Source organism: Bufo bufo, chromosome 6 (assembly GCF_905171765.1).
Source record: "Bufo bufo chromosome 6, aBufBuf1.1, whole genome shotgun sequence".
In the NCBI taxonomy this organism is placed as follows: Eukaryota; Metazoa; Chordata; class Amphibia; order Anura; family Bufonidae; genus Bufo; species Bufo bufo.
In genome coordinates, this window is record NC_053394.1 from 408,185,270 (window position 1) to 408,210,429 (window position 25,160).

At 48.4% G+C, this 25,160-nt stretch overlaps 1 protein-coding gene across 1 annotated transcript in view; it reads left to right on the forward strand.

Annotated features, from left to right (window-relative positions):
- Positions 1 to 25,160, forward strand: part of LOC121004454 (serine/threonine-protein kinase mTOR-like) — a 166,647-nt gene that overhangs the window by 11,854 nt on the left and 129,633 nt on the right. Inside the window, exons 8-14 of the mRNA XM_040436677.1 lie at positions 3,947 to 4,039; positions 5,692 to 5,826; positions 6,191 to 6,320; positions 6,431 to 6,672; positions 20,516 to 20,602; positions 21,885 to 22,052; positions 22,213 to 22,325. Coding sequence (XP_040292611.1) covers positions 3,947 to 4,039; positions 5,692 to 5,826; positions 6,191 to 6,320; positions 6,431 to 6,672; positions 20,516 to 20,602; positions 21,885 to 22,052; positions 22,213 to 22,325 — 968 coding nt within the window. The remainder of the gene's footprint in view (positions 1 to 3,946; positions 4,040 to 5,691; positions 5,827 to 6,190; positions 6,321 to 6,430; positions 6,673 to 20,515; positions 20,603 to 21,884; positions 22,053 to 22,212; positions 22,326 to 25,160) is intronic.

Consider the following 25,160-nt stretch of genomic DNA (forward strand, 5'->3'; position numbering starts at 1 on the left):
CTATACGGACACAGGAGGACCTCTCATAGTTCCCAATCCGCCCTCCAGGGTCGTTGGTTGATAATTCTCCACCTGCGCAGATCCAGGGAGGACAGCTGAAGTATTCCAATCCACCCTCTGGGTCGTGTGGTTGATTGTTCTCTAGCGCACTTTACAAGGACCTCTGGATTCCCAATCCGTCCTCCGCGGCCGTTTGGTTGATAATTCTCTACCAGCGCGATCTGGTGCAGAACCTCTGGAAGTTCCCATTCCGTCCTCCGGGGTCGTCTGGTTGATAAGTCTCCGTCTACGCACTCCAGTGGACGGACCTCTAGCTCCCACTCCACTCTCTGGATAGTTTGGTTGATGTACTCCCACCGGCGTGGCCTACAACTGCCACGGACAAGCTTCTAACGGCAGAGCTGCGCGCAAGAGGGCCAGAGCAGAACATTCTCCTCGGCCACCTCCGCACCCCCACCTTCCTCCCGAGGGTCTCGCTCAGACACACCCCTCCATTCCTGGAGAGGTTCGGTCCTAGGGGGGGGGGGGGGATTTTGTGATTCGGGCTCTCACTCGAATCCGTTGCAATCTTCAAGATTGCGTCCACGGTAGCCAGCAGTCCTTGTCGTCTGCATTACCCCCTCCTTCAGGCGGGGTATTTGCGACTGCTGCATACTCTTACCGTAGGCAATATAGGTGAACTAAATGCTACAGCGCTGTTCAGTGACGCCAGTAGGCGTTCCGCTTTCTTAGGGGACGGTATTGCATTCCACTGGGTACTGTACGAACCGTATGCATTGGCCTCTTTCATACGTGGCGTTCTGGCATTATCACCGGTTACAGTGTTTACTGTAGGCATTGCCCCTTCTTTGGTGGGGTACTTGCACTCTCACAGGGTGCTGGATTCGCCATATGCATTGCCTTCCATAAACACGTAATCTCTCTACCGTTGCATTCTGTTCCTGCTGTAAGCATGACCACTTCCGCTGGCAGCACTTGTCGTAGGCATCACCACCTTCTTAGGTGGAGTAATTGCACTACTACGACGGGGCAGGCGCTGGCTACTTCTGAGAGAGTGGGTTACCACTACATACTATGGTTCTTACTGCACAGATCCTTCGTCAGGTGGCAGATTCTTCTAGATCTGGATTGGTGGCCTCTGCGGTATGGCCCCCTCCTCCGCTGGAGTATGGGCTTGCGATACAGTTGTGGTTCCCCTTACTTGGCTTTTCCTCAGGCAGAGTTTTTTGGTACAGCCACTCAATCCCTGGCTACATCTACATTGCACGGGATATTCTTTAGTGGCCTTCTATTCCAGAGTTCCGGACCCGGCTGGTAGGATGTGGCGTGCTCCACTTCTGCAGGTGAATCCTTCATCGCTAATGTCTAGGTCACGTCAGCCCTCTGGTGATCTTACTTCTCACCGCCCATTCCGGGGGTAGACTGAGAGACTCCCTACACCAGACGGAGCGGGGTTGCTGTCACGTCTTGCTGTGATGATAAACGTTCCATTCCTGGTACGGAACACCCTTCTATTTCTTCTTCCCCCTCGAACAAACGGCTGCCGGCCTCTCCCTTCTGTATTCCTAGACTGCGGTGTTCGAGGCGGCCTGTCTGCATTGGAGTCTCCTGGAAGGGGACTTGATGGCTTCTAGACTGTCTCGGAAGCTTCCCACCGTTCTCTCCCGAGCAGTGATCCGGAAGCTTGCGACGTGGACGCCCTGATTCCCTGGTAAAGGTTCTCCCTCCTTTGTGTTTTTTCCCCCTTCCTCTTCCTACCTGGAGTTCTACGGAAGATCAGGATGGAGGGTATTCCGACTGTCCTAGTCGCCCTGGGGATTAGCCGTCGCACGTAGTACGCCGACCTTGTCTCCTTCTAGGGGACGTCCTGGTCACTGTCACTCAGAGATGTCCTTCCTTAGAGTCCGGTCTTCCATTAGTATTTTAGGTTTCTTCGTTTGCCGGAGTGGCTATTAGACCGTCATTCTATGTGAAGAGATTTTTTCGGCGGATGTCATCCGCTAGCTTGCATCGTCCAGGATCTATTCCGGACCTTAATCAGGGTTGGACCTTAGTTCTTGCAGAGTCAGGCGTCGTCGCCTTCTATCCTTTCCAGCGCTCTCAGGTTCCTGGGGCCTGTGAGGGCCTTCTGTAGGGAGTAGCTCATACGGTTCCTCCGTACCGTCCTCCTTTACAGCCTTGGGATCTGAGTTTAGTCCTCTCTTCCCTGGAGCCTGTGTGGGAGAGCTTCTTCATCTCCCGTCCTGGAAGGTAGTTTTCTGGTCGCTATCACTTCCATCTGACGGGTGTCTGGGTTGGCGGCGTTCTCTGCAGAGAACTCTTCCTGGTTCTTTATAGGGTCAAGGTGGTTCGCTGGCCTGGCCCTTCTTTTCTTCCGAAAAGGGGTCTCTGACTTCCATATTATTGAGGAAATTGTCCTTCCCTCACTGTGCCCCTCTCCTTTCACCCTAAGCAAACAGAGTTATACCATTGGATGTTATCAGAGCTCTGAAGATCTATTTAGCAGCCTCCGGTCCCTTCCGCTGTGCGGATCCCCCTTATTGTCGTTCCGAAGGGTCCTCGAAGGGTATTGGCGGCTTCCAAGATGGCAATCGCATGCCGAATTCGATCTACAATTGCTGAAGTATACCGCGCCCGAGGCAGAGTTCTGACCTTCGGTGTCATGACTTCTACACCAAAGCGGTGGGCGCATCTTGGGCACGGAGGAATCGCACTTCGGCTGCTCAGTTGTGTAAGGCGGCTACTTGGCCCTCCTTACTCACATTCACGAATTTTGCCAGGTGCATACTTATGCATCGGCGGACGCTGTCTTGCAGATGGGAGTTTCTAGATGCCTGCCGGGACGCTTGCTTCCATGGTTCTGTGGTTTTTCCCTCCCTGTGGACTGCTTTTGGATGTCCCACGGTTCCTGTGTCCCCCAATGAGCGAGAAAAGGAGATTTTTGTATAACTTACCGGTAAAATCTCTTTCTCGCTCTTCATTGGGGGACACAGCACCCACCCAGTATTGTTGTTAAACCACAGTTCAGCAGTTGCTGGTTAGATCCCCGTTGGGTCCTCTCGGCATGGTTGGTGTTGCATGTTTTTTCTTGGTTGGCTTGCTTCTCCTACTGCTTGTACACAAACTGAAGCTCTCTCTCCAGGCTGGAGGGGGTATAGCTGCCAGGGGAGGCGCTAACAGCTTTATCTAGTGTCAGCGCCTCCTAGAGGACATGGCTATACCCACGGTTCCTGTGTCCCCCAATGAAGAGCGAGAAAGAGATTTTACTGGTAAGTTTTACAAAAATCTCATTTTTCATAGACTCCCATGTAGTAGTATTGGAGTTGAGAATTACACTAAGTTCCTATGGAGTCCTGCCACAGGAACACCCTACATCTGGCTCCCCTGATCCTCACCAGGGGAGCCGGTACATGGCCAGGAGCACGTGCTCCTGGTCTTTAACTTCCCAGATACTGTGGTCACATTTGACCACAGCATCTGAGGGGTTAAATGTATACGATCAAAGTTATCGCCGATCGGATACATAAGTCCCTGGTGCCCAAGTTCCCTTCAGCTATGGCGCCTGCTTCGCTCATGAGCAGGTGCCATGTTTAAATGCCTGACCACCAACGTAACTTTATGTGGGGTGGTCGAGAAGGGGTTAACCTGTGTTGTGACAGATTTCTCATCATATGTGCCCTACTTGATAAATCTTTAACACCATACTTCACTGCCATTAACTTGCATACTTCATGAAGGTCTGAGCCCCAGCCCAGCAGTAAGCCATACTCACTGTTCACTGTGACAAAGAGAGGGTTAATAAATATTTCCTCCTGTTCTGGAGTAAAATGTGCAAAAAATCCGGCCCAAATATATTGATGACTGTGAACCTGTGTCTAATCACAATCTAGGGACAGGGCCCCTTCACCGTGCATCCATGTCTAACAGATTGTATTTCCGTCACCAGGCCGGTGGACTAGAGATGAAGAAGTGGGTGGATGAACTCTTCCCCATCATTCTGGAGATGTTGCAGGACTCCTCCTCGCTGGCTAAGAGACAGGTGTGTTTGATGCTGGGGCCGTGACATCTGCAATTACCCAGGTTGGACATAAAAGGAACAGCACTAGTGTTATTGGGGGAGACAGAAGACCATGGGTATATCGCTCCGTCAGCTGTACCCTCCGTTTTAGCTTCGTGTCCGCAGGAGACATTACTTGAGGAGGGAGACCAGCGAGTTACTAAGCCTGTTGCTCATTCCCAGCCTCTAACGCCATTAATCGTGGCACCTCCCATTTAAGACCGCTGTCCAACGTAGATTCCCTTCCCAAGGGGCAGCATGCTGAAGGAGGGGACGCGGCTGGATCTGCGATTGAAGACTCGCCAGTCCATAAGACACGCATAAAAATAGAAAATATCCCGAGGGTGATATACAATTCATACGCTAAAAACACAGTCCAAAATCAATTGCCTCATCACATTAGCAGCCATGATGCCCCCTTACTATGCCAGCCACAGTCTTTCATCGCCGTGCCCCCTGCTGATGCCAGTATCGTTATCAGGGACAGCCTTGTTGCCGGAGATGACCCAGTCAGAAGCAGTCGTCGGAGACTGGACTGGATCTGTCCCGCACACAGCATGGTGGGGACGTGGCACACAATTACACTATAATAACGTGGCCATTCAGTGAGCACATAACACACAGATTGGGTACACAGGGAACAGTAAATGCCAGGACCTGTCAGTTAGCAATGGAGCTCAGAGGCAACGGCTTCTAGTGCCGGCATTTGGACTATTAGATGCACCGGATGATGGCAGCACAAGATTGTGGGAAATGTGGTTCCCACCATGAGCTCTGTTCCCCCTTACCTAGAACAGACTCCTCCGTGGCAGGAGAAGTCTGTTCTAGGCCATCTCCTCCTTAGCAGCTGTCGCTCTGGTGTTGTGCGGGAGCCGTGACTCGGACAGCTCCTACCTCCCAGTATTCGCTCTTGCTTGGCTTTGGCTTTTGCAATGCACAGGTCCGGCGGCCTCTTTTATTTGGCCTATTCCAGGCCTGAGGGAGACCTTTTAGCACTCGGGGCCCTCTCCTTCGGCCAGGGAGGTCTCCGAGGTCCAGTGCCAGTATTGCAGTGAATACTTCATGCCCTCCATTCAAGGCCGTGGCTTTTGTGGCCTTCCAATGCCTCTCATCTGGTGTGGTGTCAGTCCCCAAACTCATGGTTCCTTCCTGTTCCTCACCCCTCTCTGCATTCTCCAGCAATGTGATGCAATATGGGTAAATAACAGCACATTATCCAGCTACTTGTAGTTTTACTAGGACCTTCTCATGGGGGTCATCCAGCTCCTAGTTGTCTCCTAGGGGTAGAGCTGAGAGGAGGAGCTTAGTGTCGCCTCCTAGTGGCAGCAGCTATATTTATGGTCTTCTTTGTCCCCCAGCAAAAAAACTAAAGTTTCCAGGTAAGCCCCAAAATCCAATTAGTTTCAGTCCCCCGATCTAGTGCAGATGCTTCAACGGTCACACAAATACTTGTTTACTGCAGTCAAGAGGCGCACTACAGACACCAGCACTCAGGTAGGAGCTTGGTATGGTGCGCACCTGAGATGAGATAACAGCCACTTATAAACCAGCCGGACCACCCAAGCAGATTGCTTCTGTATTTATTCCCCCCTTTAACAGTCAAATGCCTGACTCCTCCTGACTTTCCATGGTAGGTTGCCTTATGGACCCTGGGACAGTTGGTGGCCAATACGGGATATGTGGTGACGCCGTACATGAAATATCCCTCTCTGCTGGAGGTGCTGCTTAATCTGCTGAAAACTGAGAAAAACCAAAGAATCCGCCGAGAGGTAAGCTGCCGCTCCGTCAGTCTGGAGCCTCTTTCAGGCCATTAAACACATCTGTTCTTATGCATTAGAGAAATGGACGCTTGGGCTTCTATAAAAAACAAAACGTATACCAAAAGTTCATAAGTTTTGTATAGTTTTTGTTCCTGTGGGGGTTTTTCCAACTGTCCGGGAACGTGCCTTGCTCAAAAAAGGTCAAACCTTCAATCCCAGCTCCACTTTTGTCTCGATTTGCCTTTTTTTCCAGGTAAAAATGGAGAAAATGGATCCGTCGTAAACGTGATGTGTTTGCATAGATTTTTAAATAAATTGATTTACTTTTGAAATGTGTTACTGTAATATGGGAAAACCCGATTCCTCGTTGCAGGCGATCCGTGTGCTGGGGCTGTTGGGGGCTTTGGACCCTTACAAACATAAAGTAAATATTGGAGAGATCGACCCGTCCTTAGATGCCTCAGCGCTGAGCTTGTCCGAATCCCCAGCCGATCAGGACTCTGGTAACTAGCTCTTCAGTCTTCACACATGTCCATGATCTCTGGGAGGGATGCCCTGGAGAGCGTTGTGTGAGCTTTCATCCCCGTTTCTTTCTGTTCCCGCTTGTCTTCAGCTGACGGTAGCACCAGTGAGATGCTGGTGAACATGGCGAACCTGCCCCTGGACGAGTTCTATGCGGCAGTGTCTGTGGGCGCTCTGATGCGCATCCTGAAGGACCCGTCTCTGTCCCACCACCATACCATGGTGGTGCAAGCCATCACCTTCATCTTCGAGTCTCTAGGACTGAACTGCGTGCAGTTCTTGCCCCAGGTGATGCCCACCCTCCTGAGCCTTACCCGCCTGTGTGGCAGAGAGGTACGGTCTTCTCCGCTTCCTTATCTTACATCCTATCAGATATCAGTTTCATGACCGCTGGCTGATATTGCATCTGGAGGATAATAGGAATTTATTAGTTACCCCCTTAAAGAAAGCATGCTCAACCTGCGGCCCTCCAGCTGTTGCAAAACTACAACTCCCAGCATGCCCGAACAGCCTACTGCTATCAGCCTACAGCAGGGCATTGTGGGAGTTGTAGTTTTACAACAGCTGGAGGGCCGCAGGTTGAGCATGCCTGCCTTAAAGGACCAGACCATTTGGGACAAGCACATTTTTTTTCATCAACCTATTCCAAGAGCCATAATCCGTTTTTTGCAGGATTATACGTTTTCATTGGCACCATTTTGGGGTACATAACATTTGATTTGTATCCGTTTTCTGAGGGTGGGAACCAATTCCAACGTTGGTTTTGCGCTTTTGTTACGCCACATACAGTGTGGTAGAAATAAAATGTTAGCTTCATCTTCATGATCAATAAGCTAATACGTGGCATTTACTAATGTATTGCGAGTGTCCATATTGCCTTCTCTGACGGCTGGATTCGGTTTCCCATCACATTATACACACCACCGCCCGTTTCCATGGTTACGACCACCTGTAATCCGGCAGCGGTGGCCGTGCCAGTACACCTTATTGAGAAATTTTTTATTTTCTTCGACTTTATTGACCTTTGACTATAAGCATTAAAATGCCCCAATGCCCTCAATGCCCCTCCTCCATCCCCTATTGTCATGGTTTAAAGCTGCAGTGAAATACATTGGCACAGGGTTCGGGTGCCATTGTATTAGCCTGGCACAGCAGTCAGCACTGTAACAGGTTGTGTCTGGACTCCTCGTGTATTACTGCAGATGATGGATCACTTACATAATACTGTGGGATACCTGGTACTCCAGATTATTAGGCCATCAGCGCCCCCTACAATTAGTTTGGTGCCAGAGATTGTTTGCCATTGCTGTATTAGTGCATTTTTTGGGTAAATAAGGTCAGCGTTGTCTTAGCTTTCTTCTCTGTTTTTTGCTCTTCCTCTTACAGACTCACCAGCCTGCTCCTCAGGTAAGTGATGAAGAACCTCCAGTAGTGGTGGGTATGGGATTTGGTTGGGAAAGAAGCAGTTGAAGACTGGTGGATCTGAGGATCTTGGTGTATGGTCAAGTTACTAGATTTGGGGCCTAGTCAGATGAGGGCAATTTTGTATCCTGTCAAGCAAATGACTAAGCTGAATTGGAGATGCCACTGCTGACCCTTACCGAGAAGGAGGGCTTTCATATCCTTCTCACTTTAACTGAGGAGCTTAAAGTAGTTTCCCAATAACATTTATCGGCTATTGATAGAATCCATGTACGAGTATAGAGGGTCCCATGATCAGAAGACCTGGAGCCCCCCGTCTGAATGAAGGCGTGTATGCATGACCACGTCTATGCTCGGCACATGTCCACCACCACTCCATTCACATCGCTATTCTCATGATGGTTATGAGAATATTAATGGGAAAACTCCTATAAGTATTTCCAGTACAAATGTCTGGTGAAATGATGAAATGTCTACGCAGAATATCGCCTCATTTTGTTTTCACTTGCATCAATCTAATGAGCTTTCCTTTTTTATCTCTTGTGCTTTGTCATCGGATTTTGGCCTAGAAGAGGACAGAACTGATGTCGCCTCAGGTAAGTGACACATCACATCTATCTTCAAGGAAGAAGGTGGCACCAATGGCTCGGAAGTGAACATTTTATTGTTTTAGTAATCTAAAATGGGATCCAAATTCTGTAATTTCTTAAAGTACCACAGTTAATTGTATCCCTTATCTGCTGGAAAGGACATAAGCATCTGATTGGTGGGGCCGTAACCATTGGGACCCCCACTGATGCAGGGAAAGGGGTATCCCTATTCCCACTGAGTAGGTGATGGCCAAGTGTACATTCTGCGTACTGCTGCTGCTCCATTCATTCTTTATGGGACTGCTAGAGATAGCCGAGCGCTCTACTTGGCTATTTCCAGCACTCTCCTGGAGAGTGAACAGAGCAACATCTTGGTACATGCATTAGGACAATCCTACTCGTCCTGCTGATTGTGTTGGCATAGCAAACGTGCCTGTAGTATACAGCAGCAGCACCCCTCTCTAGTGGAGAAGATGACAGGAACCTCTGATCTTCATCATTTAACCCCTTAGATTGTCAGGGATATATATATATATATATTTAAAAAAACAACGAATTGATCAATATAAAATTGGACATATATAAACACCTCCAAGAGTTCGATCGAGAACCTAATTATTTTGTGCAATCAGTAAGAACAGGGTACAAGGGTCTATGCAAAAATATAAATGATTTATTATACATTAACTTAAAATATAAATTGAGCATCCTTGTAGCTTCACAGCATAATGACCTCTACACTGACAATTTGTCTAGGAAAGAATCATTAGCATTGCGCAATCTCCAAAATAGAGATGATATTGTTGTGAAACAGGCTGACAAGGGGGGAGCTGTGGTCATTCTTGATAGTGAACTCTATAGATGCCAAATTAATCGGATGTTACAAGATGACAAGACGTATATGAGTCTATCAAGTGACCCGCTCCCCTCTTTTCAATCAGAACTGAAAACTCTGTTGTTGCATGGTTTCAGCCTAGGCATTTTCAGTCAAAAAGAACAGGACTATATTTTTGTTGCCTTTCCTGTCACCCCCATCCTACATGCCCTACCAAAAGTTCACAAATTAATCTTTCCACCCCCCCTGAGACCAATTGTCTCGGGTATAGGGTCTTACTCTGAACGCCTCTGCCAGTGGGTTGACTCGTTACTGCAGCCTTTGATCCCCAACATTCCTGTTTTTTTAAGGGATACCAAATCAGTTTTACAAGCAATGCAGAAGCTTGAATGGTCCCAGAAATGTTCCTGGGTCACTGCGGATGTAATTGCACTTTATCCCAGTATCCCCCACAATATGATTCATACCTCCCTGATTTGGTTTTTGAAAAACTTTGGGAATTTCTCTGTGGTGCTATCAGAGTATGTGGTGGCTGTGGTGGACTTCCTCCTGAGACGAAATTATTTTATGTTTGATGGAAAGTTTTTCCTGCAGACATCGGGGGTGTCGATGGGGGCCAAGTTCTCCCCCTCCATAGCTAATATCTTTATGGCATGGTGGGAGAGGAGCTTTCTCCTCATCGACACCAACCCTTTCTCGGATCATGTGAGGTGGTATGGCCGTTACATCGACGACCTGATCTTCATCTGGTCGGGTGATGTGGCGGCCATACCGCCATTCACGGATTATCTGAATTCGTGTGTAAATGGTATCCAATTTACCGTCCAACACAGTACTAACAACATTGAATTTTTAGATCTCAGACTCAGGGAGGACTCCGCCACAGCCTCCATATACACCAGCACACACAGAAAGCAAACAGCTGGTAACACATTATTGCATGCAAAATCATGCCACCCCATACACACCATCAGAAATATACCCAAGGGAGAACTAATTAGAGCCAAGAGAAACTGCAGTGACGAGTCAGCTTACAAAACAGAGGCAGAAAACATCACCAAAAGACTGACACATAGGGCTTATTCACAAAAAATGCTGGATAAATGCAACAGAGAAGTATCAAACATTGATAGGAATTCACTACTTAGTACAAATGCAAAAAAACACAATCACAACACTAGAGAGACATTGAATCAGGAAAGAAAAAATATCTTTGTAACACAATACAGTAAAGAATACACTCAAATCTGTAATATTGTAAAAAAACACTTTCCAGTTCTGGCATGCGACAAAGCATGGGCAGCAATGGCACAAAAAGGCGTAAAATGTGCAGCCAAAAAAGCACCTACCATTGCCAGCTCAGTAAGCCCCTCCCTCTTTAAAAATGATAAACTCCGCTCTACTCAAAGTACATGGTTATCTACAAAAGGGAACTACAAATGTGGTCATTCCATCTGTATTTGTTGCAAATACATGAAAATTAGCCAGAATTTTGAATCCACTGTTAACGGTCAGGTTTTCAAGATACATTCTTTTCTCAATTGTAATACCACCTTTGCCATTTACTGCATAACATGCACCAAATGCAAGCTACAATATATAGGATGCACAACAAATGCCATAAAAACGCGCATTAGAAAACATATATCAGACATACCGCACCATGCAAATCGCAATGTATCTGCGGCAAGTCTCCACTTTGCCACAGTGCATGGTGGGGATGTCTCATATTTGTCAGCACAAGGTATTGAAAAAGTCAAAAAACCTTTAAGAGGTGGCGACAGAAAACGCAAACTTTTAAATAGAGAATCTTACTGGATTTTCCAGTTAGAAAGTCGCCAACCCCATGGTCTCAACAAAAAACTTGACCTCATCCTACAATATTGATCCTCAATTTATCGATCATACATTATTCCTCCCTTTCTTATTTTCCTTATCCCGCTCCTTTATTACTATTTCTCTGAATATGTCATTGTTATTTCTCTGAATATATGTTTTTATGAACCACATAAATTTATGGTATGTTTTTAATCAAGTGTTGATTTGTGGATGGGAGTGGCTGAACCTCAACCTGATTACCTCAGGTGAGGAAGTCAGTCCCTCCCTCCTCTCTATAAAAACCTCTTTCAGTGTACTGGAAATTGTCATGAGTAAGGGCTAAGATTGTATTGTGCCCGAAACATGTAGACCTGCATTCCTGTACCTGGATTTTATTGAATATTGAATAAAGCCTTTGGATTACCACGAATACAAGCTGGACCAACCAATTTATTTTCTTCATTAACTTAAAATACAATCAAAGATCAATCAATGTAAAGCTAATAATACACGATTATATGCAGTACCCAAAATTCGCCACTAGATGGTGCCAACAGAACACTACTCAACCAACACAAGGATATTATGCAATTCTGCTTAAAATTATGAGAGATATAAAATCAATTGATTATGCACAGAAACTCCATAAAGAAAATGACAGATACAAGCCCCTGCTCTTCCCAAAACGATGACCAATCTCCACCAATATAAAGATTCCCAACAGAGAAGCTCTCTTGTTATCAATATCAGATCTTGTATTCAGTGATATGCATTTTCACGGAATGCTGCCGACATTGATGTAGTACGCTATACGTCCGCAATAAGCGGGGTTTGACTGAGTATCAAGTCAATTAATTTATATTAATACTATAGAAAACAAAAATATACGTTACCCAAGGGTCAAGTGATGTGCAGAGTCTCAGGGAAGTCAGCTCTCAAGAGCTAAATAATAATAATAGAATAATAGATAATCCAAATCCTTCTCCCTTTCTTTCTTTGTTTTTCCCTCTTTGTAGTCCCCCCTCTTTTTGGTATGTGGTTTCTTAACCAACACTTATCAGATGAGCACACTTTCCTAGTTTAGAACTTTCCAATCATTGTTGGATAGGCGTGTACATTGATTAGGAATGTGACGTCATAACACTACCCAGAATGCACTTTTGCTACTGGTGTAGTGTTATCTGCGCATACCTAGGTGGCACTGTTGTATAATCTATAAGTATCATACCATTAAGGGTTAACTCATACATGCCTGACATCTTCATTACTACACACCTCTGACATCTGGAGGCCTTGTCTCAGAGCTGAGGGACAAACTTTGATACATGAATATATACTTTGAGGAACATCTAGACAATTCTCACACTGTGGAATTCATGTTCAGATAAGAAATACAATGAAGCCTCTATTTCTGCAGGTGCCGTGTATCCTCTAACTGTCTAAATGTATGATTGATTGTTACAATAACACTAGTTGTTTTGAACGATGCAGTAATCTTCCCATGGACGTACTTCGGCCTACATTAAAAATCCATACAAAATAGTAAATATATTGCTCTTAAAGGCAATGAATACCCATTATGACTAGAATAAGTAAATATAACTGCATAACAAGATACCGTGGTGAATAGCAGCATATTTGACAGAGGGAGTTGCCAGCCTATCCACTCCTGCTGACCCAGACACAATTGCTAGGTGAAGATGGCTACCATGGCAGTTGGGCATCTAACAAAGATCCCTATATCTGCTGTCAGAATGTGCGTGTTAAACCATGCCAGACGCGTGGCCCCTCAGAATTACGTAGGCTATTATCCTGCAGATAGGTCATCAATATCACAAAACCGGAAAACTTGTTTAAATTCTATGCCACTGCTGGGGATCTGGAGCTTAGTGTTAGTAGAACAAAGCTGCTATTGCTGTGTGAAGAAATGTATGTTGAATCTGTTGTAATAATAGATCATTTAGATACAAAACTAAAATGTCTGAGAATAGTTTCCAATGAGTCCTCATCACTGTTCTTCACTAATGGCTGGAACTCTCGGACATGTAATACAGGTCCTTCTAAAAAAATTAGCATATTGTGATAAAGTTCATTATTTTCTGTAATGTACTGATAAACATTAGACTTTCATATATTTTAGATTCATTACACACAACTGAAGTAGTTCAAGCCTTTTCTTGTTCTAATATTGATGATTTTGGCATACAGCTCATGAAAACCCCAAATTCCTATCTCAAAAAATTAGCATATTTCATCCGACCAATAAAAGAAAAGTGTTTTTAATACAAAAAAAGTCAACCTTCAAATAATTAAGTTCAGTTATGCACTCAATACTTGGTCGGGAATCCTTTTGCAGAAATGACTGCTTCAATGCGGCGTGGCATGGAGGCAATCAGCCTGTGGCACTGCTGAGGTGTTATGGAGGCCCAGGATGCTTCGATAGAGGCCTTAAGCTCCTCCAGAGTGTTGGGTCTTGCGTCTCTCAACTCTTCCCAATATCCCACAGATTCTCTATGGGGTTCAGGTCAGGAGAGTTGGCAGGCCAATTGAGCACAGTAATACCATGGTCAGTAAACCATTTACCAGTGGTTTTGGCACTGTGAGCAGGTGCCAGGTCGTGCTGAAAAATGAAATCTTCATCTCCATAAAGCTTTTCAGCAGATGGAAGCATGAAGTGCTCCAAAATCTCCTGATAGCTAGCTGCATTGACCCTGCCCTTGATAAAACACAGTGGACCAGCACCAGCAGCTGACATGGCACCCCAGACCATCACTGACTGTGGGTACTTGACACTGGACTTCAGGCATTTTGGCATTTCTCGTGCTTTTTTCCATTGGGGGACAAAGACCATGGGTATAGCTTGAGGTATTAGTATGAGGGACACTATGCAAATGAAAGAGCTCCTCCTCCTCGGGCTATACCCCCCGACTCCACCAGGAGGAACTCAGTCTTTGCTTAGTGTCCGGTGAAGGAGGTTGACACGATCACTATCTCTACTCCTTTTTGTTATTTTCTTTCTAGATGGGGACACAGGTCGGCATGGCGCCTTCCTGGTCCCCCGTGGAGTGCCCGCCGCCGTCCTTGGACGCTGCCTGGCTGCCTCCATTGCCCCCAAAGAAGACAAGTGGATCCGGGCTCGACCTGCAGCTCCGGTTTCCCACCAGCCACTGGGTCACCTGCTGCCACCCTCCACCAGAGCACTGCACTCCTGGGCAAGGAGTCAGAAGCCTGAAGAGGTGCATCCCTGCTGGTCCTGGAGTCGAGGGAGAAGATCTGCAGGAGCAGATAAGTATACCTGCATCCCTGCCTTACCCATGCCTTTGATGTGACAGATCCTCCCCCCTCCACCATTCTCATTCCCCTGAAGCTGCCTGGGTGAAGCAGAGATAGGAATCCTTCTGGGGGCACTTTGGGCTCTTTATTAAGGGCACATATTGCCTGCCTTTAAGGCAGGCTCAAAGGCATCTGGCAGGCTATGCGCGGCACTTGCCGGCATCGCTCTTTTTTTCTCCTGAGCAGGGACGCACCACAGAGTTCGGCGGTGGTACTCACCGCGGCTGCGCTGGCTCTTCCCTTCTTAACCCAGGGACATTAGCCCCCGATACATGTAAAGAGGCCGGGTAACGATGGGTCCATTTTTTCATACGGCGCGCGCGTGCGTTCTTTTCGCGCCATTATGACGCGACCGGGGGGCGGAGCCTCTGTTCTGCTCTGGCACTTCCTCTTGCTGTGTTCGGCCGTGCAGTCCGAACTCTCGCGCGACTTCCCTGCTCCTCTCAAATCAGGAGAATGGCTTAAAAAGCCGCCGGTGGTCCTCTTCTGCTGTCCATTAATACAGCTTTCTGCTATATGAGTAAATGCCATGCCTTTGATGTGACAGATACAAATGGGCGTTATCAGACCTGGCTGCTAAGCTAAAGCAGGTGTGGGGATAAGTCTTCCCCTTGGTTTGCCATAACTTTTTTCTCAGGCCCCACTGGGGTCCTGTCAGATGTGCCATTCAACCTTTTTTTCGTCGCCTGTCTCTTGTGCTCTGCCCCTGGACAGGATATCCTCCATCTCTTGCTCAGCCCAGTCCTCCCTCCGCATGACGCTATCCTGCCTCTCTGCGGAGACGGCGGTACTACAGCTCATAGCTGTGTGAGTTAAGGTCTTGACCTCTGATGTTTAAAAAAAAAATAAAAATTAAAAATTAAATTAAAAATAAATAAATAAAAATAAAATTAAATTAAAAAATTTCCCATCTGGGTTTACAAAGACCTCCGTCCCTGGGAACCTGCGGTCCCCGCTTGGGCATCTGCCATGTCCAGCGCGGCCGCTGAACTGGTCTTAGTCGCCAAGGCAGCCATGGCCTTTAATCCTGTGGCGCTAACCTCTCCATCTTTCTCAGTGGTCCCCACAGTGGGTGCCTGGCTACGTAGAGGCAGCGTGAGCGGCAGCATACCACCTCGGATGTCTCCGTCTCCCCCCTCGCCTGTGGCGCTTTCGGACTGCTCTTCCCCCTCCCTAGGGAGAGCAATCCGAAGGGGAATTATCCGGCTCAGACGAGCCAGGTCCTTTTTTGGACTATAGGGCATTTTCAAATCCTGTGACACCAACCACCTCTCTGTGGTTTTCCACAGAAGACGCCCGACTACTAACAGGGAGCGTGAGCGGCAGCATCCATCCTCGAATGGCTCCGTCTCTCCCCCCTCGCCTAGAGGCGCGTTCGGACGACTCTCCCCTCCTCCCTTAGGGAGCGCAAGTCTGAAGGGGAATGTCTGGCTCTGACCAGGTCATGGAGCGTGACCCCTCGCCTAAGCTCTCCACCGTGGTGGCTGACTTAGTGGCGACTGTCTGAGACACCTTTATTCTCCAAGGGGATTCTCCTCCTTCCACTGGTCAGGAGTTCCCCCCTTTTTTCTGTCCAGGGAGTTGGAGACTACCGTGTTCCCGGTCCATGAGGGATTTTTCCGCGGTCATATCCAGGGCCGTCTTAATAAGGTTCTCGACCACCCAGCGCGTGAATATACTTTATCCTTTCCCTGCTGATGGCGAGGAGAGGTGTCTCCTCCCCCTAGGGTGGATCCTTGGTGGCTGGATTAGCCAATTATATGGCTCTCCCTGTCTTAGACAGTTCCTCTTTGTAGAATGCTGTAGACAGACGCATAGACTCTCTTTCCAGGTCCTTTTCTTCACTGGCAGGCACGTCCCTGCGACCTACCTTTCACTCAGCAGGGGTAGCCAGTGCTCTCTCGGTGTGGTTACAGCGCCACCACCAGGAACTGGCGGAGCAAGTTGCATCTACTGACACACTGGAGTTGGTTCTCCAGATGTCTCAGGCTTCTAAGATTCTTTGCGAAGCTTCTAGGGACATTGTTCCCCTCTTTGCCCGCAGGTTGGCCATCTCTGTCACTCAGTGCGAAGAGATCAGATTAAAGGTGTGGGACGCCGATGCCTCCACCAAGCGTTCCCTCGCTAATCTCCCCTTTGGGGTTTCCAGACCTTATGGGGATCAGCTAGACAAGTTCATCTCTGCATGCCTTTTGCCGTTTCTCATGTGGTAGGCTGTCGCCTGCTTCCCCCGCTGGGGGTCTCAGGTCGTCCGCAAAAAGGCCTTCCTTTAAACCAGCCTTCCCGGCACTAGAGGGCCCAGTCAGCTCGCCCTGCTGCGCCCAAGCCTATCTGCATGTCACGATTGCGGATTCCCACCAACGATTCCTGCGCTTCGCCATTAGGGGTCGACACTGTCAGTTTGTCGCCCTTCCTTCGATTGGCGACCACCCCTCGGGTCCTTACCAAGGTCCTGGACCGCTCATGGCGCTTTTTTCGTACCAGGGGCATTCCTTTGCTGCCCTATCGGGATATCCAGATAGAGGCCCCCTCTCTACCGCAGGCCGAGGATAGCGTCCGGATCACTGTTCAGACTGGAGCAGTTCGGCTGGCTGATAACTTTCCCAAACTCCTGTCTCTTCCCGTCCCAGAAGCTCTCCTTCTGGGGGATGTTATTGGATACCTCGGCCGCCAGAGTATTCTGCCTGCCTTCAAGTCCTCCCAGATCCAGGGCGCAGTGCCACATCTGCTGCGCTACCCGTGCCTATCCATACGGGAGTACATGCAAGTCCTGAGTCTTATGGTAGCCTCTTTCGAGGCCGTTCCATATGCCCAGTTTCACACTCGCCTGGTGCAACAGAAGATCCTTTACCTCTGGGACAAGACCTCTCGGGGTCTGGACGATAGCGTCTGCTTGTCTCAGTGGGTTCGGGCAGCTCTTCCTTGTTGGCTGTCCCCGATGAACCTGAGGTCGGGGAGATCTTTTTTCCCATTTTCCTGGACGATCATCACCACCGATGCCAGCCTCCTGGGTTGGGGCGGCATTCTCCAGTCTCGCACGGTTCAACGGATTGGGTCGGCGGCAGAGTCTCGCCTTCCAATCAACATTCTGGAACGGAGGGCGATTTTCCGCTCTCTCTTTCTCCCATTGGACCCCTCTCCTTGCGGGCCTCCCAGTGAGGATTCAATTGGGCAATGCCACGGCCGTGGCCTACATCAACCATCAGGGCGGGACCCGCAGCCGGATGGTGATGCAGGAGGTGACGAGAATTCTGACGTAGGCGGGGACGCACGTTCCGGTGTTGTCAGCAGTTTACATTCCAGGAGTGGACAACTGGACAGCGGTTTTGTCTAAACCGCAACTAGGGGAATCCAGACGAGTGGTCTCTGCATCCAGAAGTGTTCGAAGAAATCTGCCACAGATGTGGTCGTCCGGATGTGGACCTACTGGCGTCCAGGTTCAACAACAAGCTCCCAGTGTTCCTGGCTCGCGCCCGAGATCTGAGGGCGTATGGATGGACGTGCAGGTGTCTCCGTGGCAGGACTTCAGCCTCCTCTGTTTTCCTCTGTTTTCCTCTCCTACCAAAGGTTCTACGCAAGATCGAGACGGAAGGGATCCCGACCGTTCTTATCGCCCCAGAGTGGCCTCGCCGTGCGTGGTTTTCGGACGTGGCTCGGATGCTGGCGGACGCCCCATGGCCTCTTCCCGACAGACAGGGCCTACTGTCTCAGGGCCCGCTTTTCCACCAGAATTTCCGGTCTCTTCGTTTAACGGAGTGGCTGTTGAAACCGCCATCCCGATGAAGAGGGGGTTCTCGGATTCAGTGATTAGGGCCATGATCAGAGCGAGGAAGTCTTCTTCCTCTCGGATTTACTATCGTACCTGGAAGCCTTTCCTGTCTTTTTGTGAGAGTTCGGGGTTCCCTCCCCTTTGCTTTTCCATCATGATGGTACTGTCTTTTCTTCAGTCTGGGCTTGAGCAGGGACTGTCGCCTAGTTCCCTGTAAGGTCAGGTTTCGGCGCTGGCCGTCTTTTTTTCAGTGGTCCCTTGCTCTTATGGGTCCGGTGAAGACCTTTCTTAATGGGGTGGCACATTCGGTTCCCCCGCATGTTCCCCCTTTTGTCTCCTTGGGATCTCAATTTGGTCCTGCGCGCTCTGCAGTCGGCCCCCTTTGAGGGACGTTTCTCTGACTGTTTTCACCTGGAAAGTGGTCTTCCTTGGGGCCATAAGTTCTAATGCAGCTACATAGCGTAGTGATTAAAGTTCTTGCCGATTATGCAGAAGCTGTGAGTTCAAATCCCATCTTAAGTTTTTAAATCAGACTGGTGTCGGAGCTGGCCGCTTTTCCTATCAGGAGCCTTTTCTGGTTTTCCAACAGGATAAGGTTGTGCTCCGTCCGGTCCCCTCCTTTTTGCCCCAGGTGGTCTCTCCCTTCCACCTTAATGAGGATCTGGTCCTGCCTTCCTTTTGCCCTTCTCCGGCTCTCCCCAAGGAACGCACTCTGCAATTCCCTGGATGTCGTACGGGCCCTGAAGGTGTATCTCGCGGTTATTGCTTCCGTCCGCCGTTTTCGGCGCTCTGGATCTGCTCGGCTATTTCCACGGCTTATCGCGCTTGTGGTAGAGTTCCCCCTGCTAGGATTACCGCTCACTCCGCTAGGGCAGTGGGGGCTTCCTGGGCAAGACGCAATCATGCCTCTGCGTCTCAGCTGTGTAAGGCGGCCACCTGGTCGTCCTTACATACCTTTACAAATTTTTATCAGTTGCATTCACTGGCTTCGGCTGATGCGGTCTTTGGCCGCAGGGTTTTGCAGGCTGTGGTTCCTGTTTGACCGTTGGACGTTCCTCCTGGCGGTGCGGAGATTTTTTCCCACCCCATGGACTGCTTTAGGACGTCCCATGGTCTGTGTCCCCCAATGGAAAAAAGCACGAGAAAAGGAGATTTTTGTGAAACTCACCTGTAAAATCTTTTTCTCGTCTTTTCTATTGGGGGACACAGCTCCCACCCATTCTGTCTATTGCAGGAGGGGGCTTCAATTCAGTTTTCTGCTTATGGTTGGACCTTATGGCTTGGTCCGATGGTTTCCTTAAGTTTTTCTTGCTCCTTCTCCTACTGCTTGTGCAACGCCTGAGTTCCTCCTGGTGGAGTCGGGGGGTATAGCCCGAGGAGGAGGAGCTCTTTCATTTGCATAGTGTCCCTCCTACTAATACCTCAAGCTATACCCATAGTCTGTGTCCCCCAATGGAAAAGACGAGAAAAAGATTTTACAGGTGAGTTTCACAAAAATCTCCTTTTCCCTCTCCCCAGTCTTCCTCCAGACTCTGGCACCTTGATTTCCGAATGACATGCAAAATTTGCTTTCATCCGAAAAAAGTACTTTAGACCACTGAGCAACAGTCCAGTGCTGCTTCTCTGTAGCCCAGGTCAGGCGCTTCTGCCGCTGTTTCTGGTTCAAAAGTGGCTTGACCTGGGGAATGCGGCACCTGTAGCCCATTTCCTGCACACGCCTGTACACGGTGGCTCTGGATGTTTCTACTCCAGACTCAGTCCACTGCTTCCGCAGGTCCCCCAAGGTCTGGAATCGGTCCTTCTCCACAATCTTCTTCAGGGTCCAGTCACCTCTTCTCGTTGTGCAGCGTTTTCTGCCACACTTTTTCCTTCCCACAGACTTCCCACTGAGGTGCCTTGATACAGCACTCTGGGAACAGTCTATTCGTTCAGAAATTTCTTTCTGTGTCTTACCCTCTTGCTTGAGGGTGTCAATGATGGCCTTCTGGACAGCAGTCAGGTCGGCAGTCTTACCCATGATTGCGGTTTTGAGTAATGAACCAGGCTGGGAGTTTTTAAAAGCCTCATGAATCTTTTACAGGTGTTTAGAGTTATTTAGTTGATTCAGATGATTAGGTTAATAGCTCGTTTAGAGAACCTTTTCATTATATGCAAATTTTTTGAGATAGGAATTTTGGGTTTTCATGAGCTGTATGCCAAAATCATCAATATTAAAACAAGAAAAGGCTTGAACTACTTCAGTTGTGTGTAATGAATCTAAAATATATGAAAGTCTAATGTTTATCAGTACATTACAGAAAATAATGAACTTTATCACAATATGCTAATTTTTTGAGAAGGACCTGTATTACAGCCGCTCTGCGTTCACCAGATGTGCACATTCATCTCCCTTTCCCATATTGTCTGCAGTTTATGTTCCACCAGCTGAGGATGTTGGTTTCCTTTGTGCGGAGCCACATGCGCCCCTACTTGGATGACATCTTTGCCCTGATAAGAGTGAGTATTTGCTTTCCTAGCTCTATGGTGAGCACAATATCTGCACGGTTTGTTACCAACCCAGATGTTGGGAGCAGTGGTTATGAGGGCACACGGCCAACAGGAGGAGTGGAGAGCACAAGCAGCTGCCATGGTTGTCCACCATCCATACACAGGTGACGCCTTCATGACACACCTGTCTCTACTTGGACCATTTCCAGGCTCTTAGCAGAAGGAAATGTGGTGTCACGGTGCCCATTACGTGTCCTGCCACTAACAGCCGGCCACTGCCACCTTCAGTGTCAGGAAAAAGAACCCTGGACTGCTGTGGACTGGAACTGCATTGTCTTTAGTGACTAATCCAGGTTCTGTTTTGGATCTAATGACAATTGGATTTGAGTATGGAGGCCTGAGCCGTGGTATATGTCAGTCTGTCATCCCTCAGCGATATGTGCAGGACACCCTGCAGCCACGTGTGTCACCTCACACACAGATTGCACACATGCTTGGCCTGTATGGTCACCAGATTTATTGCCAATTGAGCATTTAAGGACCAGCTGGGACACCATCTTTGGCAACCGTACAAAACCTGTCGACCTCCATGCCCATCTGTATCTGGCCTTTCAGTCGTTCAGTTTTCCCCAATAAACCTTTCTCTTTCCTCTGATACTGTAATCACTTCCATATTTCATCACTGCAGACTCCGTCTTTATCCTGCGTTACCCTATTGTGTTCCTTATGTAGGGGTCTATGTGGTGGGCAGCACCTCTTGTCCATGGCCTGGGAATGGTCTTGCACTTCAGCCCTGGGGGCCATTCTGATAGATGTCTGATTTCTGGGAATGAAGAGGCTCGGTGCTGCCTCCCTTTTGTATGGCTGGGATCTGATGCTGCTTTAGCGCTGTGGTGTATCCTAGCGGTATGACAGATGCCACAAATGTCTCTCTACAGCGCCGCCTGCTGGTTGTGGTTTTCCTTCCCCCTCTGTCCATGTCAGTAGTGTCTTCTTCACACTTGCTCAGTTCCATCCCTCAGCTGTCCGCAGCCATATCTACTGTTAGAAGTTGTGACGGAGAAAGGACACGTCCCTGAGATGTCAGCTTGATCTAGCGGAGCAGTTTGAGCAATGAATAGGGGGCCCTCTGGACCCGTGTGCAGTACATGATTAGTTCTAGCTTGGTACCGTCTGGTTTTCATTTATTATAATTTTTTGCATACATCTTGTGAGAACCCCTTTAAGGAATATCGGTTCATACAGAGGTAGTACGTTGTATGGTCGTTGGTCTCTCACTTTCTTCTTGCAGGATCACTGGACCATGGATGACCCCATTCAGAGCACCATTATTCTGCTCATCGAGCAGATTGTAGTGGCACTAGAAGGAGACTTCAAGCTTTACCTGCCTTCACTCATCCCTCATATGCTGCGGGTTTTCAAGCACGACCGCAGCGCTGGACGCTCGGTGACCATTAAGGTAAGGGGTTTTCTCCATTCAAAACACGGTCCCAGCAGTGGTCGCACTTTCCACGCTCGGCAACTTATTTAACACATTCATTTTTGGAAAATATTTAAGTTCATTTTGCAGGATATTTTTTTTACTGATTGTTTCTTTCGTTTTACTGTTTTATTTTCAGCTTCTTAATGCGATACAGATTTTTGGGGCAAATCTAGAGGATTACCTTCTTCTCCTGTTACCACCTATTGTAAAGCTGTTTGATGCCCCAGATCGTCCTTCACAGGCTCGGCAGTAAGTATCCGATCGTTACGTGTCAGGGACATTTTGTTTTCTTCTAGGTCTGTGGCATGTTTGGTGTATTGTCTACATATGTAATAGTGCAGCATGCATACAGGAGAAACGTGACCTGTGACCTTCTATTATTATCTACTTGTATTTTACTAACAGGTGGATTTGATCACTTGGCCCACACACGGATCATAAAACCGGCAACAGTCGTGTGCATGAGCCCTTTTTTCCTGGAGTCGCTTGGTGGTTGACTTGCAACTCTAAATGTTCAAATCCTGAGTATGGATTTCCTCTGAGTACTTGCTTTCCTTCACCCTCTGAAAACACGCCGATCGATTACTTTGTATAACATTGTATTCATGAGAGAGGGGGAATTGGACCATGAACCTGTAGACTGGGATTGGAAGCCCTGCACCACCTGCGAGGAGCATTTACTAATGTGGCATAACAGTCACAAGTTATTGCAGATCCCATATTTGCCCCATAATTTTCAACTTTTTGAGCTTCTCGCCACTTTTCTAGGCCGCTGGATTTACTATCGGCACACGCACGGCGAACAGACTGTGGGTGGCCCGGCCGACCACCAGTAGAGGATTGTTCGATCTGCTGATAAGCCGGAGAAGCTCCCACCATACAGACACAGGTGGCACCTTTATTACACACCCCGTTCTCTGCCCAGACCAAGGATATTTGGAGTTATAGCACCCACTGTGTGTCCTGGTATTGCCAGCTAGACACTGTTGCCTTTGCTCGCAGTACTGTATAGTCTTTAGCAACGAGTGCAGGTTCTGTTAGATTAGAGTATAGAGCCCTCGTGGAGAGAGCTTCCATCCACAACTGCTGGTCTGGGGAGCCATACAGCTCAGTGATATGTACAGGACATCCTGCAGATATAGCAGGATAATGCTCGCCACCCACACAAATAGCAGGGTTTGCCACCAGATTGGCGGCCCAGTCACCAGATTTATATAGCCAGTCAGGCATTCTACAGGATCTACAGGCCCAGCGGCAACATCTGTGGGCAAATGTGCTGCAGGATACCATACAGAAGAAGTATGCCTCCATGCCCGACTGTGTGTCTCGTCTTGTATCCACGCTGGAGGTGGCCCAACAGGGTACGAGACCCTCCTTTCAGTTGTAGTGTTCCCCAATCTACTTTTCCTTTTGCTCTAACATTGTCATCGCTGACGTAGATCATCTTAGAAAGTTTCATTTGATTCCAACATCTCCTTCTTGGTGCATTATTTTTTTGCTAGTATCTGATTTGTTACCCCTTAAATTGCCTATCCCAGACAATAACCAGGGACAGCTAGGCGGTATAATACTGTGTGTCCAGTAGTAACAGATGCTCCCCAGAGAACCACCGCCGAGCCTCACGTTTATTGGTAGCACTTCTGGCCAGGTGCAGATGTTTTAGCTTTCAGTCCGGAAAAATGTTTGTGTGACATCTAACTACACTGCTCAAAAAAATAAAGGGAACACAAAAATAACACATCCTAGATCTGAATTAATTAAATATTCTTCTGAAATACTTTGTTCTTTACATAGTTGAATGTGCTGACAACAAAATCACACAAAAATAAAAAAAAAATGGAAATCAAATTTTTCAACCCATGGAGGTCTGGATTTGGATTCACACTCAAAATTAAAGTGGAAAAACACACTACAGGCTGATCCAACTTTGATGTAATGTCCTTAAAACAAGTCAAAATGAGGCTCAGTAGTGTGTGTGGCCTCCACGTGCCTGTATGACCTCCCTACAACGCCTGTGCATGCTCCTGATGAGGTGGCGGACGGTCTCCTGAGGGATCTCCTCCCAGACCTGGACTAAAGCATCTGCCAACTCCTGGACAGTCTGTGGTGCAACGTGACGTTGGTGGATAGAGCGAGACATGATGTCCCAGATGTGCTCAATTGGATTCAGGTCTGGGGAACGAGCGGGCCAGTCCATAGCATCAATGCCTTCGTCTTGCAGGAACTGCTGACACACTCCAGCCACATGAGGTCTAGCATTGTCTTGCATTAGGAGGAACCCAGGGCCAACCGCACCAGCATATGGTCTCACAAGGGGTCTGAGGATCTCATCTCGGTACCTAATGGCAGTCAGGCTACCTCTGGCGAGCACATGGAGGGCTGTGCGGCCCTCCAAAGAAATGCCACCCCACACCATTACTGACCCAATGCCAAACCGGTCATGCTGGAGGATGTTGCAGGCAGCAGAACGTTCTCCACGGCGTCTCAAGACTCTGTCACGTCTGTCACATGTGCTCAGTGTGAACCTGCTTTCATCTGTGAAGAGCACAGGGCGCCAGTGGCGAATTTTCCAATCTTGGTGTTCTCTGGCAAATGCCAAACGTCCTGCACGGTGTTGGGCTGTAAGCACAACCCCCACCTGTGGACATCGGGCCCTCATATCACCCTCATGGAGTCTGTTTCTGACCGTTTGAGCAGACACATGCACATTTGTGGCCTGCTGGAGGTCATTTTGCAGGGCTCTGGCAGTGCTCCTCCTGTTCCTCCTTGCACAAAGGCGGAGGTAGCGGTCCTGCTGCTGGGTCGTTGCCCTCCTACGGCCTCCTCCACGTCTCCTGATATACTGGCCTGTCTCCTGGTAGCGCCTCCATGCTCTGGACACTACGCTGACAGACACAGCAAACCTTCTTGCCACAGCTCGCATTGATGTGCCATCCTGGATAAGCTGCACTACCTGAGCCACTTGTGTGGGTTGTAGACTGCGCCTCATGCTACCACTAGAGTGAAAGCACCGGCAGCATTCAAAAGTGACCAAAACATCAGCCAGGAAGCATAGGAACTGAGAAGTGGTCTGTGGTCACCACC